We start from the raw sequence: 15260 nt of genomic DNA, 5'->3' as shown, positions 1-15260 counted from the left end.
ACCTGCATGCAAGCAATCAGTGAGTTGAAGGCTAAAACGGCTGCCCCACTCCAGTCTACATCCCCGGCAAGTCCTGCACTCCAAATATGGCCCCCAGGAGTCTGGGCTCCAAATCCAAGAGCAAGATCGCCGACATGGTGCTGAAATATGACCCCCAAAATTTCTCCAACTTCGGGCAGGACCAGAACATATGTACATGTTGGCCGCCTCTCTCCCACACCGCTCGCAAATGTCCTCCACCCCTTCAAACATACGGCTCATCCTCAATCTCATCAGGTCCGCCTTGTGCACCAGCTTTAACGCTATTAACCCCGGCTTCGCAACACCTCATACCAGAATCCCTCCTCCAATGCCACCTCCAGCTCCTCCTCCTACTTGGCTTTGGCCCCCTCTAGCAACGCCGTATCCTCCTCCAAAATCTTCCCATAAATCGCCGACATGACCATCCCCCCCCAACCCCATCACTGACAATACCCACTCCAATAACCAGGTGGGAGGTGCCACCAAAAACATCAGGAAAACCTTCCTTGCAAAGTTCTGCACTGCATACGCCCAAGGCCCCCCCCCCCCCCCCCCCCCCCCCCCCCCCAACGGAATCCCAAACTTCTCATCAACTCAAACTTGCAAACCGCCCTTCCAAAAATAACGCTTCATTTCCATCATCCCCCCCTCCTCCCACTCCTCCCATCCCCAATATCTAGCGCCCAGTTTTGCCGGCTCAAACACATGATTCTCTCGAGCTGGCATCAACTTCGACACCCCCCCTCTCCCCGAGCTGGCATCAACCTTGACCCCGCCCTCCACCCAAGCTGGCATCAACTTCGACCCTCCCCTCCCCAAGTTGAAATGTTGCCGAAATTGCCTCCATATCTTCAGCGTAGCTACCACCACTGGACTGCCCGAGTATTCCCCGGAGGCAAACGGGAGCAGCGCCGTGGCCAGCTCCTGCGACCTTGACCCACGACAAGAACTTGCCTCCATCCTCACCCACATCGCCTCTGGCTCCCTACCAAAGCCCCGCACCTTCTCGGCCTTCACCTGAGGAAGGAGCAGTGCTCCGAAAGCTAGCGATTTGAAACAAACCTGTTGGACCTTAACCTGGTGTTGTAAGACCTCTTATTTGGTTAACCATGGTTGATTTATCCCCTTCCTAGAACCATTCCTCACTGGAATATATCTTTCTCGTGAGTCAAAAGGTTTTCAGAAACATCTGCCATCTCTGATCAACCGTCTTTCCTGCTAAACTCCTTTCCCAATCCACTCCAGCCAACTCTGCCCTCATCCCTTTATAATTACCCTTAAAGTTTAGCACAATTGTTTCTGACCCAAGTTTCTCACAATCAAATTGAATGCTAAATTCTACCACGTTATGTTCACTGCTTCCTAGGGGATCTTTTACTCAGATTGTTTACTAAACTAGCCTCATTATACATTACCAAATCTAAATTAGCCTGATCACTGGTTAGATCCATAACATCCGTTCTAGGAAAATGACCCGAATAGGAAACTGTCCCGAATACCTTATGAATTCTTCCTCATGGTTACCTCTACCAATTAGATTTTCTCAATCTACATGAAGATTAAAGTAATCCATGATTAAAGTACTGCCTTTTGTACATGCCTTTATCTCCTGTTTTATTCTCCATCCTACAGTATAGCCACTGTTTGGGGGCTTGTAGACTATTCCCACCAATGTCTTCTTCCCCTTGTTATTTCTTACCTCCACCCATATGTATTTGACCTATTCTGATCAAAGATCATTTCTTGCTATTGTATTTATTCCATCTCATACCAACAAAACTACCCACCACCCTTCCTGCCTGTCCTTATGAAAAGTCATACACCCCTGAATATTTAATTCCCAGTTTTGATCTCCTTGTAACCGCGTCTCTGTAATGGCTATAAGATCATACTCATTAACCTCAATTTGTGCTGTCAATTCATTTATTTTCTGCTGAATGCAATGTGCATTTAAGAGCCATTCATTTAGCCTTGTTACATTTTCCCCCCCTTTGACCCTATTTGTTGTTGTTTTTTAGGTTTATACACTGTCCCTTCCTGTCACACTGACTATCATTACCTAAATGGCTGCCTTGCAATGCTGTCCTATTCTTTTGCTTTCCAAGCCTTATGTGTCCAGTCTTCAGAACCATCCCCCACTCTATTTAGTTTAAAGTCTACTCTACTTCTTTGGTTATGCAGTTTGCAAGAACACTGGTCCCAGCACAGTTCCAGATGTAGGCCATCCCAATTGTACAATCCCCACTTTTCCCAGTACTGATGCCAGTGCCTCTTCTCCTACACCAGTCTGAGAGCCACAAATTAATCGCTCTAATTTGTACCCTATGGCAATTTGCATATGGCTCAGGTAATAATCCAGAGAACAGAACCTTCAAGGTTCTGTTGTTCAATTTAGTGCCAAGCTCCTCAAACTCACTATGCAGAAACTCTTTCCTCATTCTACCAATGTCACTGGTACCTACATGGACTATGGCAATGGGATTCTGCCCTCCCACTGTAAATTCCTCTCCAGCCCGCAGCAGATGTCCCAAACCCTGGCGGGAAGGCAATACAGCCTTTGGGACTCGTGATCTTGGCTACAGAGAAGAGAGTCGATTCCCATAAATATACTGTCCCCGACTACAACTACAATTCTGTTTTCTCCACCCATAATGCCCCAGTCTGTAGACAGTACGTCCAGACTTGCAGGGGTTGCGTTCGGCACATTTTGTGTTCACCGTCAGAATAAAAGAAACGCAACAGTCACTACTTCTTCGTATCACCTTGCTGCCCCAACTACCTCAGGAATACACACATTAATTGTACGAACATATGGAACAGGAACACAAGTAGGCCATTCGGCCTCTCGAGCCTACTCCGCCATTTAACAAGATCAAGGCTGATCCGTTTGTGTTTCAAACTCATGCACTGGAACACCTAGATCCTTCTACATCTCAGACTTTTGCAGCCGCTCTCCCTTTAAGTAATACCCTGCTTCCTGCCAAATGCCACATTGTATGCCATTTGCCAGATTTTTGTCCACTTGCTCAGCCAATCTACATCCATCGCAACTTCCTTATGTCCTCTTCACAGCATACTTCCCTACCTATCTTTATGTCATCTGCAAATTTAGCTACCACTCCCCTCATTTAAGTCATTGACATAAATTGTAAAAGGTTGAGGCCCAGTCCAGACCTCCGAGATCCACTCGTCACATCTTGCCAATCAAACAAAGACCTATTTTAGCATACCCATGTCAGCTAGCCAGCCAATCTTCGATCCACGCTTATAGGTTACCCATACGGTACCCTGAATTATAAAATTCAGAGGTGCTATAAAGCATTCAAAAAAGGCAAGAAGATAAATTGCACACCTCTTCCTGGAGTGATGCAATCGTCCGGATTAGGGATTGATTGTCCTTTGCCTGGAAGTAACACAAAAATTGGATGTCATACATCGAGTCCTGGTCACTGTCCAAACTTGGCAACCATCTAGTGAGACTTGTTCAATGGAAGAATTACCTCTTGCTTATTTTGAAGGAGAAGCCTTTTGTTGCTCTCTTGTAAAGTACATAACTGTGTCTTCAAATCTTCCAGGTCTTCTTTCAAAGACTTTTCTATTAAAATGGACTGCTGGGCACTGTGCAGATTAGAGACAAAAGTAATTGAGGATCTGTTGACGCTAGAATTGCAAACATGACCAATCTCAATATCGTTCTTGTTCAATGCAAAGTGTCAAAGATAGATTGAAATGAGTTTTCATTTTCAATTATATCAATGGTGGGATCGACCAGGAATAGGACTGAATCATGTGAGGATAGGGAAAATAAAACAGGGGATGCCCAATTTATAAGCCTCATTGCCTCTCCCCAATTGATTACTGTGCTCAGTGCAGCATCTACAAAGAACAAGAAGCACACATTGCCAATCTCCAACAGAAATATTAGTGACATCAGCAACAAGAGGATCAGCTTTGGCTCAGTTTTTAAATATTTGTTCATGAGATGTGGGCATCACTGGCTGGGCCAGCATTTATTCCCCTTGAACTGAATGGTTTGCGCGGTCACTTTAGTTAAGAGTCAACCACATTGCTGTGGGTCTGGACTCACAGGTAGGCCAGATCGGGTTTGGACAGCTGATTTCCTTCCCTAAAGGACATTGGTAGGTTTTTACAACAACCTTCATGGGCACTATTACAGAGACTAGCTTTCAATTGCACATTTATTAATTGAATTTAAATTCAACCAACCGCCGTGGTGGGATTTGAACCCATGTCCCGAGAACCTTAGCCTGGGCGTTTGAGTTACTAGTCCAGTGACATTGTCACTACTCCACTGTCTCCCATTAATAATGGGACACAAGAACAAGTGAGAGCTGAATTTTAAAGCATGCTTTAAAGGAGGAAAGGGAGTTGGAGGGAGAGAATTCCAGAGCTTAGGAATTGGATAGCTGGAGGCAGGGCTGCCATTAATAGTGCAGCCACTAAAATTGGGGATGCCGAGAGACCAGAATTGGAGGAGCACAGAGAGGGTTATAAGGTTCAAGGAGATGGAAGTGGATGAGGCTGTGAATAGGTTTGAAAGCAAGATGGAAGATTCAAAACCAAGATGTCGCTTCATGGATGACAGCGAGCACAGGGGTGACAGGTGAACAGATACAGAGAGAGTTGGGACAGGGGCAAGAGAGGTTTGGATGATCTCAAGTTTGTGGAGGGAAAGATATGAGGCTGGCCAGGAATGTGTTGGAATAGTCAACATGGTGGTGAATTATTGAGCAGCCTTTGAGGAATGTATTAATAATATATTTACAAAAAATAATTCTATATAAAGTTTTAAAATGGAAAAGATCTTAAATTGCTTCTTTTTTTTTTATAAATGGCTCTCTCCTCACCTTTTCACCTGACTGAGCAGCTCCTCATTTTCCTCCATTAGCCGATTGTTATTTTCTTCTGTAGTGTCCACCACTAATCTTAACTTCCGATTCTGCTCCTGAAGCTTTTGGTGGTTGTACTGGAGATCGGCAATGGACGATATTAAATCTGATGTCTCACTGCATTGGAAAAGCCGGAGAGTTCAATTTTATTCCAGGAGGTAATTCCCAACATTCCTTCAATGAGGTATTTAAACCTGTCACAACCTTGTACAAAAGGTATATAAGGGAAAGCTGTTCCCCTTAACAGATTGTTCAATGACCAGGGGTAAATGAGATTTAAGGTTTTGGGCGAGAGACGGGAGGAAGAACTTTGTACACAGTGAGTGGTCATGACCTGGAACTCACTGCCCATGAGAATGGTGGAAACCGAAACAATTAGTGATTGCCAAAGAAATAGGAAATGTGCTCGAGAGAAATGAAATTGCAAAGTTACAGTGATAGAGCCGGAGAATGGGACCAGCTGGATTGCTGTACAGGGATTCTGCATGGACTCATGGACAGAATGGCCTCCTTCTGTGCCATAATCACTATGACTAGCGTATCATCGTTTTTATATTAAATCCTCAAACAAGGGGATTGCAGGCAAGGCCAGAATTTATTGCCCTATCTTAGATGATGATGGTGAGACATCTTGAACTCTGATATAATCAAGTGGCAGTGGGTTAGCACTGTTGCCTCACACCAACCTTGGGTGGCTGCCTGTGTGGAGTTTGCATGTTCTCCCCATGTCTGTGTGGGTTTCCTCCGGGTGCTCTGGTTTCCTCCCACAGTCTAAAGATGTGCAGGTTAGGTGGATCGGCCATGTTAAAATTGCCCCTTAGTGTCCAATAATATGCAGGTTAGGTGTGGTTATGGGAATGGGGTGGGGGAGTGGGGCCTGGGTGTATTTGGTCTATACTAGTCTTTGCACTCCACACAGACGTCCATCATCCCACATCACCCTCATATATGCATCAATGTTATCAACATCGATAACAATTGACAAGTTATATAACTACATTAAAAATTGGACATTGCGGCAGGGGGTGCAAAGACAAAGAAAAGGAGAACACTTTTTTTTTTAAAAAAAAATTAATTTTTATTAAAGGTTTTCATAAAATATCAATAACAAAATGAGAAAGAAAAAAGAACCCAACAGGGTTAAGTACAAAACACAATCTAAAAAAGCAACCCCCCAAACCCCTCCCCTCCGTGCCTAAATAATAAATTAACATTAACACCCCGACTTAAGACAACAGGTGTATACACCCCCTCAGACCCTTCCAGTGTAAATAACATAAACAAAAATAAAGTAAACCACCGCCCCCACCACCCCCCCCCCCCCCAACCCCGAGCTGCTGCTGCCATTGACCAATGTCTATCGTTCTGCCAGAAAGTCTAAGAACGGTTGCCACCGCCTAAAGAACCCTTGTACCGACCCTCTCAAGGCGAATTTCACCCTCTCCAATTAATGAACCCTGCCATATCGCTGATCCAGGATTCCACGCTTGGGGGGCCTCTTATCTTTCCACTGAAGGAGAATCCTTCGCCGGGCTACCAGGGACGCAAAGGCCAGAATTCTAGCCTCTTTCGCCTCCTGCACTCCCGGCTCCTCTGCCACCCCAAATATTGCGAGCCCCCAGCCCGGTTTGACCCTGGATTCTACCACCCTCGACACCATCCTCGCTACGCCCTTCCAAAATTCCTCCAGTGCTGGGCATGCCCAGAACATATGGGTGTGATTTGCTGGGCTCCCTGAGCACCTAACACACCTGTCCTCACCCCCAAAGAACCGGCTCATCCTTGTCCCGGTCATGTGTGCCCTGTGCAGCACCTTAAACTGTATGAGGCTGAGCCTCGCGCATGAAGAGGAAGAGTTCACCCTCCCTAGGGCATCTGCCCACGTCCCCTCTTCGATCTCCTCTCCCAACTACTCCTCCCACTTACCTTTCAACTGCACCACCAAGGCCTCCTCCTCCTCCTGCATCACCTGGTAAGTTTCCGAGATCTTCCCCACTCCCACCCAGCCCCCCGAGAGCACCCTGTCCTGTACTGTGTGTGGCAGTAGCCGTGGGAATTCCACCACCAGCCGCCTGGCAAACGCCCTTACCTGTAAGTACCTGAAGGTGTTCCCCGGAGGGAGCCCGTACTTCTCCTCCAGCTCACGAACTTCCCGTCCACAAACGGGTCCCCCAACTTTCGTATGCCTGCCCTGTGCCACCCCGAAAACCCTCCACCTGTTCTTCCTGGGGCAAACCGGTGGTTCCCCCGTAATGGGGTCCACGCCAAGGCCCCAACTTCCCCCCTATGCCGCCTCCACTGCCCCCAAATTTTGAGGGCCGCCACCACCACCGGGCTCGTGGTATACCTCCTTGGAGGGAGCGGCAGCGGCCCCGTTGCCAGCGCCCCCAGACTCGTACCCACACAGGACGCCATCTCCAGCCTCTTCCATGCAGCCCCCTCCCCCTCCATCACCCACTTGCGCACCATTGTCGCATTGGCGGCCCAGTAGTACCCACAGAGGTTGGGCAGCGCCGCCCCCCCCCTATCTCTACTCCGCTCCAGGAACACCCTTCTCACCCTCGCAGTCCCTCGCACTCACACAAACCCCATTATGCTCCTGTTAACCCGCCTGAAAAAAGCCTTCGGGATAAACACGGGGAGGCACTGGAACAGGAACAAAAACCTTGGGAGCACCGTCATTTTGATTGACTGCACCCTACCCGCCAGGGACAGCGGCAACGCGTCCCACCTCTTGAACTCCTCCATTTGCTCCACCAGCCTTGTAAAGTTAAGCCTATGCAGGGCCCCCCAGCTCCTGGCCACCTGGACCCCCAAATATCTGAAACTCCTCTCCACCCTTTTTAGTGGGAGATCGCCAATCCCCCTCTCCTGGTCCCCTAGCTGAACTACGAACAGCTCGCTCTTCCCCATATTGAGCTTGTACCCCGAAAAGTCCCCGAATTCCCTAAGCATCCTCATTACCTCTGGCATTCATCCCACCGGGTCCGCCACATACAGCAGCAGGTCGTCCGCATAAAGCGACACCCTATGCTCCTCCCCACCCCGCACCAACCCCCTCCAGTTCCTCGAATCTCTGTGCCATAGCCAGGGGTTCAATCGCCAGTGCGAAAAGCAGGGGGGACAGGGGACACCCGTCTCGTCCCTCGGTGCAACCGAAAGTACTCGGATCTCCTCCTATTTGTGGCCACACTCGCCATCGGGCCCTCATACAACAGCCTAACCCACCTGACAAACCCCTCCCCAAACACAAACCTCTTCAGCACCTCCCACAGGTACCCCCACTCTACCCTATCGAAGGCTTTCTCAGCGTCCATCGCCACCACTATCTCCGCCTCCCCCTCCCTCGCTGGCATCATGATAATGTTCAAAAGCTTCCGCACATTCGCATTCAACTGTCTCCCCTTCACAAACCCGTCTGGTCTTCATGGATGATCTGCGGCACACAATCCTCAAGGCTACGACCTTCGCCAGCACCTTGGCATTTACATTTAGCAAGGAAATCGGTCTGTAAGACCCACATTGCAGGGGATCCTTGTCCCGCTTCAGGATCAAGGAGATCAGTGCCCGGTAAAGCCCCCCCCTCCCTTGCCTCATTGAAGGTCCTAACTAACAGCGGGCCCAACAGGTCCATATATTTTTTATAGAACTCGACCATGAAACCATCCGGCCCCAGTGCCTTCCCCGCCTGCATGCTTCCTATTCCTTTGATCAGCTCCTCCAGCCCAATCGGGGCCCCCAGTCCCGCCACCAGTCCCTCTTCCTCCTTTGGAAACCTCAATTGGTCCAGGAAACGGCCCATCCCTCCCTCCTCCCGTGGGGGCTCGGATCGGTACAATTCCTCGTAGAAGTCCCTGAAGACCCCATTGATGCCAACCCTACTCCACACCACGCTCCCTCCCCTGTCCTCAACTCCCCCGATCTCCCTAGCTGCGTCCCGCTTCCGAAGCTGATGCGCCAGCATCCGGCTTGCCTTTTCCCCATACTCGTAGACCGCCCCCTGGGCCTTCCTCCACTGCACCTCCGCCTTCCTGGTGGTCACCAGGTCGAACTCGGCCTGGAGACTGCGCCTCTTCCTCAACAATCCTTCCTCAGGTTCTTCCGCATACCTCCTGTATACCCTCACCATCTCCCCCACCAGCCTCTCCCTCTCCCCCCGCTCCTTGTGGGCCCTGATGGAGATCAGCTCTCCCCTCACCACCACCTTCAGTGCCTCCCATACCATCCCCACTCGGACCTCCCCGTTGTCGTTGGTCTCCAAGTACCTCTCTATACTTCCTCGGACACGCTCGCTCACCTCCTCGTCCGCCAACAGCCCCACCTCCAAGCGCCACAGCGGGCGCTGGTCCCTCTCCTCCCCCATCTCCAAGTCCACCCAATGCGGGGCGTGGTCCGAAATGACTATTGCCGAATACTCGGTATCCTCCACTCTCGCTATCAGCGCCCTACTCAAAATGAAAAAGTCGATTCGAGAATAAGCCTTATGGACATGTGAGAAGAATGAAAATTCCCTAGCCCCCGGCCTTGCAAATCTCCAAGGGTCCACCCCTCCCATTTGGTCCATAACTCCCCTCAACGCTCTAGCCGCCGCCGGCTTCCTACCCGTCCTAGACCTGGAGCGATCCAGTGCAGGATCCAACACCGTGTTAAAGTCTCCCCCCATTATCAGTCCCCCACTTCCAAGTCTGGGATCCGACCCAACATACGCCGCATAAAACCCGCATCGTCCCAGTTCGGAGCATACACATTGACCAGTACCACCCTCTCTCCCTGCAACTTACCACTTACCATTATGTACCTACCGCCATTATTTGCCACAATGCTCGACGCCTCGAATAACACCTTCTTTCCCACCAAAATCGCCACCCCTCGATTTTTGGCATCTAGCCCCGAGTGAAGCACCTGACCTACCCACCCTTTCCTCAGTCTTACCTGGTCTGCCACCTTCAGGTGTGTCTTCTGGAGCATAACAACATCCGCTTTGAGCCCCTTCAGGTGCGCGAACACGCGGGCCCGCTTAACTGGCCCATTCAGTCCCCTTACATTCCAGGTTATCAGCCGGATCAGGGGGCTACCCGCCCCCCTCCCCCGCCGACTAGCCATGACCCCGCCTCGGCCAGCCACGCGCCCGCGCCCCACACCCGACCCGTTCCCCACAGCGGCATACCGCCGTCTCGACCCACCCCACTCGCCCCAGCTCCTCCTTGATCTTCGCAGCAGCAACTCTATTCCCCCCCCCCCCCCCCCCACCCACCCCCCCCACCCCCGGCTAGGACCCATCCTAGTTGGTTTACTCCCCCCATTGCACTTCCGCAAGTCAGCTGACTCCTGCTGACCCCAGCCACTCCCGCCTCCCCTTCGACTCCTCCCATTGTGTGGCACACCCTCCTCTCCCGCTCCCCATTCACAGGTCCTCCCCCTCCGTTCTAAGCGCGGGAAACAATCCTCGCTTCTCCGCCCCGGTCCCGCCCCCCCAGTCTTCGGCGCGGGAATAAATCCCACGCTCTACACCTACCAGGCCCCGCCACCAACCAAAACAGTGCCCAACCCGCCCCATCCACCCTCCCCAACCCAAAAGAGAAAAACACAGAAAAAGAAACCCAAAACAATGCAAAGGCCCCCCCCGCCCCCCCCCCATGAACCAAAAATAGGCATAACATATCCACCGCAGTCCCCAATCGCCCATCCCGACCCTCAGTCTGTGTCCAGCTTCTCGGCCTGAACAAAAGCCCACGCCTCCTCCGGAGACTCAAAATAATGGTGCCGGTCCTTGTAGGTAACCCATAGTCGCGCCGGCTGCAACATGCCAAACTTCACCCCCTTCCTGTGCAGCACCGCCTTCGCTCAATTGTACCCGGCCCTCCTCTTCGCCACCTCCGCACTCCAGTCCTGATATATCCGAACCTCTGCGTTCTCCCACCTGCTGCTCCTCTCCTTCTTGGCCCACCTGAGCGCACACTCCCGATCGACGAACCGATGGAACCGCACCAGTACCGCCCACGGAGACTCGTTAGCCTTGGGCCTCCTCGCCAACACTCTATGGGCCCCTTCCAGCTCCAGGGGCCCCTGGAAGGACCCCGCTCCCATCAGCGAGTTTAACATGGTGACCACATAGGCCCCCACGTCCGGCCCCTCCGGGAGGCCCAGAATCCGCAGATTCTTCCGCCTCGACCGATTCTCCATCTCCTCGAAACGCTCCTGCCATTTCTTGTGGAGCGCCTCATGCGCCTCCACCTTTACCGCCAGGACTAAGATCTCGTCCTCATTGTCAGAGATCTTTTGTTGAGCCTCTCGGATCGCCACCCCCTGGGCCATCTGTGTCTCCAGCAGCTTATCAATAGAAGCCTTCATCGGCTCTAGCAGGTCCGTTTTAATCTCTCTCAGGCAGCGCTGGATACCCTCCTGTTGCTCCTCTGCCCACTGCCTCCACGCTGCCTGGTCTCCGCCCGCCGCCATTTTGTCCTTCTTCCCTCCCTTCTTCTGGTCCACCACCACCTTTTTTGTCACCCCGTTCCTAGTTAAAGCCATATACTGACGGGGAGCTATTATTAACTCCTTCCCACACCGGGAAACGTCGAAAAAATGCCCTTGGGGGCCCTGAAAAGAGCCCAAAAGTCTCGAGGGGGAATCCTTTTGGCAGTGTTCGCTTCACCAATCTGCCCCAAAATGTCTGTGGAAACTCCTGAAAAAGGTCTAAGAGTCCGTTCCAGATGGGAGCTGCCGAATGCGCGACCTACTCCTCCATGGCCGCCACCGGAAGCCTCGTCTCCACTTCTTCAGTAGCCTTGGTGAGATCTTTTCACAGTTGTTCCCTCTGCTGTTAGAATTCACTTTTGATAAAGGCCCTCAGGTCAGTTTGCAGCTTTAAGCTTGCCCTTCCCCCGCCTGCATGCTGGAACAGGCCCTGTTTATCCTGTTGCAGCCAAATCTTTTACTGTTTCTGCCGGGTCTGGTAGCCAAAAGACATAACATTCCTGGGGGACACTGTCAGGGAATGCTGCAGCCTTCTTCCCACACCGGGAAATGTCAAACAAATGCCGTGGGGGCCCTGTAAAAGAGCCCAAAAGTCCGTTCCAAGCGGGAGCTACCGAATATGCGACCTAGCTCTGCATAGCCGCACCCGGAAGTCCAGGAGAACACTTATTAACCACAAAAGTTCCACCCTGATGTTTTGCTTGGCAAAAGTTGTGCCAATGTATGTTGGGTATAATATGATATGACAAGTATAATGTTCACAGGAAATGCTTATTATGGGACCATACATTACCAGAGTGACATCAACTGAAACACTTTACTTACAGGTCCCCTTTTGAAATTTCTCCACCAAATGCCTCCAGGCTTCCCACTGTTCCATCGGAAAATTTTGTTCCTAATGAAAGTGGAAAGTTTATATGAGCTTATGTTGGTGTTAGACAACATACTGAGAAACAACTGTAAAACAAAACTAGCATTTCAAATTTGACCCTGGTGAATATACACAGGAAGAACACAAGGATGAACAATTGTAAGTACCGATCTAACAAGAAAGGTGTTACCTGATATGAGACCATCACAAAGCTGGGCAACATCTTCTTCAACATTTACAGCTTCCTGCGTCTTCTCATGGATACTATACATGTACAATATGGAAACATTAAGCAAAGATCCATTGTAAATCAGATTAACTTTCAGCACTTGCATTATTGTATCAATGTTCTTCATGTTGTACATTCTGTATTCCTTGGACAAGCTTTTGAACTGAATCAGAATATCAGATAAATGTGTAAACTGTGAGTCACACAAATATCAGAGCGTCCTGTCCCTGGGGTGCTCTTGTAGTACAAGAAAACTCAATGGCCAGATACTCTGGGTTAATGAACATGCCTCTCGATATAAAATCAATGATGGTGAAGCTGCGTCTTTTCCCTCAGTTCATTTGCATTTCCGCAGTGAATACATTAATGGCAAACTTGCCTGAACTTTCACAAATAAGCTTAAGTGATTAATCCTCACCAGAAGGTTCCTTTATTGCTATTCTTTTCATGGTTGAAAACATGACTACCTTTACCAAGTGAAATGTGTAAGAAGTGAATGAAGCATTGCAAGAAAGTGATTATAGGAATCTCATTTTAAATGAACCTATTTTTCTCAAGCCCTACATCCTGAAGTCCTCCCACAATATATAATGTTTTGACAGAGTTGTGTATATCAACCTGTCACCAGGCCTTGCAACCAGCTAAGGAGAAATACATGAGGCGAGAATGAGGCAACTTGACCTTTTCTTCCTGAGGCAACCTAGATAATGGAAATAGCCAAACCACAGAACGGAAACCACATCCTATCATCTGAGACACAGCAACGCAGACGGGACGCACGCACGCACATACCCAGACACAGCAACGCAGACGGGACGGACGCACATATCCAGACACAGCAACGCACACGGGACACACCACACACACACACACACAATGGTAAACCGCCAGGTTTAACCAATGGAACTTGAGGCTCTCGGGTACTGCGATACCTGATAATCCCACACACATCCCCACAGACATAAAGGCACACAGACAGGAAGCGCGCACATATCCAGACACAGGCACACAGACAGGATGCACGCATGCCCAGACACAGCAACACAGACAGGACACACCCACGCACCCAGAACGCACACACACATTGATGCACGATCAATAACTACTAAAACGAGGTTGTAGCACAACTGAAGGCTTTAGTAAACTAGAACTATTCCCCAGCAGCTCAGGTACAGAATGAGGGTGGCTGGGACGGCACTGACTCTTATACCCCGCCTATCAGGGCGGAGCTACATACTATACAGCCAATGGTAAACCCCCAGCTTTAACCAATGGAACTTCAGCCTCTCGGGTACTGCAATACCTGATAATACCACATTCACCGCCTGTTAAAAAGGAGTCCGACGGGGGTGGTGGCCAGCGGCTACAACTGTATTCAACATGGTATGATCAATATGGAGGTACCGTGATACCTCCTTACCGTGTATAGAGGATATTTACAGTCATGGAAGATATATACAGTCAGTGTTTATTTATTTACAGTTACAGATCGGTTAAAATGATACAATCAGTCGGTCGGGTGCCCTGGCCGTCCTCTGGGATCGTCTGGCCTCGGTGGTGATTCCGGTGGGGGCGTGGCTTCGGTTTCCATGGCATCTTCGTCACACGCAGACGGCGCTGGTGGGGAAAGCGGTTGACCTGGGAGGGGGGGGGGCGCCTGTAGGGGGCGTCGGTGGGTGGGAGAGCCCAGGCAGGGGCGGTGGGAGGACTGACCCTCCTGTAAAGTACTGTGGGGGGGTTGGGGGGGGCAGGGGGGGTCGGGGGGGGGGGGGTGGTTCGGGTGCGCGTGGGGTTCCGGCGAGCGCCAGGTCCCGTAAGGAGAGCGTATCTTGTCAGCCGTCAGGGAATGGCACATAGGTGTACTGGGGGTTAGCGTGCAGCAGGTCGACCCTCTCGACCAACGGGCCCGACATGTGCGCCCGCACGTGTTTTCGGAGCAGGATGGGTCCGGGTGTTGCTAGCCAGTTCGGGAGCGAGGTCCCGGGAGGACTTCCTGGGGAAGACAAGGAGACGTTCGGGAGGTGTCTGATTGGTGGTCGTACAGAGCAGTGACCGGATGGAGTGGAGGGTCTCCTGGAGGACTTCTTGCCACCGGGAGACTGGGAGATTCCTGGACCGTAGGGCCAGTAGAATGGTCTTCCAGACCGTTCCGTTCTCCCTCTCTACGTGCCCGTTTCCCCGGGGGTTGTAACTTGTCGTCCTGCTTGAGGCGGTGCCCTTGCTGAGCAGGAATTGACGCAGTTCATCGCTCATAAAGGAGGACCCCCTATCACTGTTTGTAAGCTGGGAAACCGAACAGTGCAAAGATACTATGGAGGGCCTTGATGACGGTGGTTGCGGTCATGTCTGGGCAGTGGATGGCGAATGGGAACCGGGAGTTCTCGTCAATCACGTTTAGGAAGTAAGTGTTGCGGTTGGTGGAGGGGAGGGGGCCTTTGAAGTCCATGCTGAGGCATTCAAAGGGATGGGAAGCCTTTATCAGGTGCACCCCCTCTGGCCAGTAGAAGTGCGGTTTGCACTCCGCGCAGATTTGGCTGTCCCTGGTGGCTGTCCTGACCTCCTCGATGGAGCAGGGCAGGTTTCGGGTCTTGATAAAGTGGAAATATCGAGTGACCCCTGGGTGGCAGAGGTCCACGTGGAGGGCTCGGAGGTGGTCCACTTGTGCGGTGGCACATGTGCCGCGGGACAGGGCATCAGGAGGCTCGTTTAGCTTCCCGGGACGATACAAGATCTCGTAGTTGTAAGTGGAGAGTTC

General features: G+C 50.9%; 1 protein-coding gene and 1 long non-coding RNA gene across 3 annotated transcripts in view; one reads left to right on the top strand and one right to left on the bottom strand.

Moving 5' to 3' along the window:
- The window catches only part of LOC140388132 (uncharacterized), a 42793-nt gene extending 29971 nt beyond the window's left edge, over positions 1–12822 (top strand). The window contains exons 2-3 of one of the 2 annotated variants that reach the window (XR_011934102.1): positions 4954–5089; positions 12233–12822. This is a non-coding gene — a long non-coding RNA (uncharacterized lncRNA). The remainder of the gene's footprint in view (positions 1–4953; positions 5090–12232) is intronic. The other variant, XR_011934103.1, reaches the window with a different exon arrangement.
- Positions 1–15260, bottom strand: part of lrmp (lymphoid-restricted membrane protein) — a 238493-nt gene that overhangs the window by 200044 nt on the left and 23189 nt on the right. Inside the window, exons 5-9 of the mRNA XM_072471820.1 lie at positions 12467–12540; positions 12231–12300; positions 4890–5048; positions 3522–3639; positions 3374–3424 (exon numbers count right to left, since the gene is read on the bottom strand). Coding sequence (XP_072327921.1) covers positions 3374–3424; positions 3522–3639; positions 4890–5048; positions 12231–12300; positions 12467–12540 — 472 coding nt within the window. The remainder of the gene's footprint in view (positions 1–3373; positions 3425–3521; positions 3640–4889; positions 5049–12230; positions 12301–12466; positions 12541–15260) is intronic.

The sequence above is a fragment of the Scyliorhinus torazame genome, chromosome 13 (genome assembly GCF_047496885.1).
Source record: "Scyliorhinus torazame isolate Kashiwa2021f chromosome 13, sScyTor2.1, whole genome shotgun sequence".
Taxonomy (NCBI): Eukaryota; Metazoa; Chordata; class Chondrichthyes; order Carcharhiniformes; family Scyliorhinidae; genus Scyliorhinus; species Scyliorhinus torazame.
This window is presented reverse-complemented; position numbering and strand designations above follow the sequence as displayed.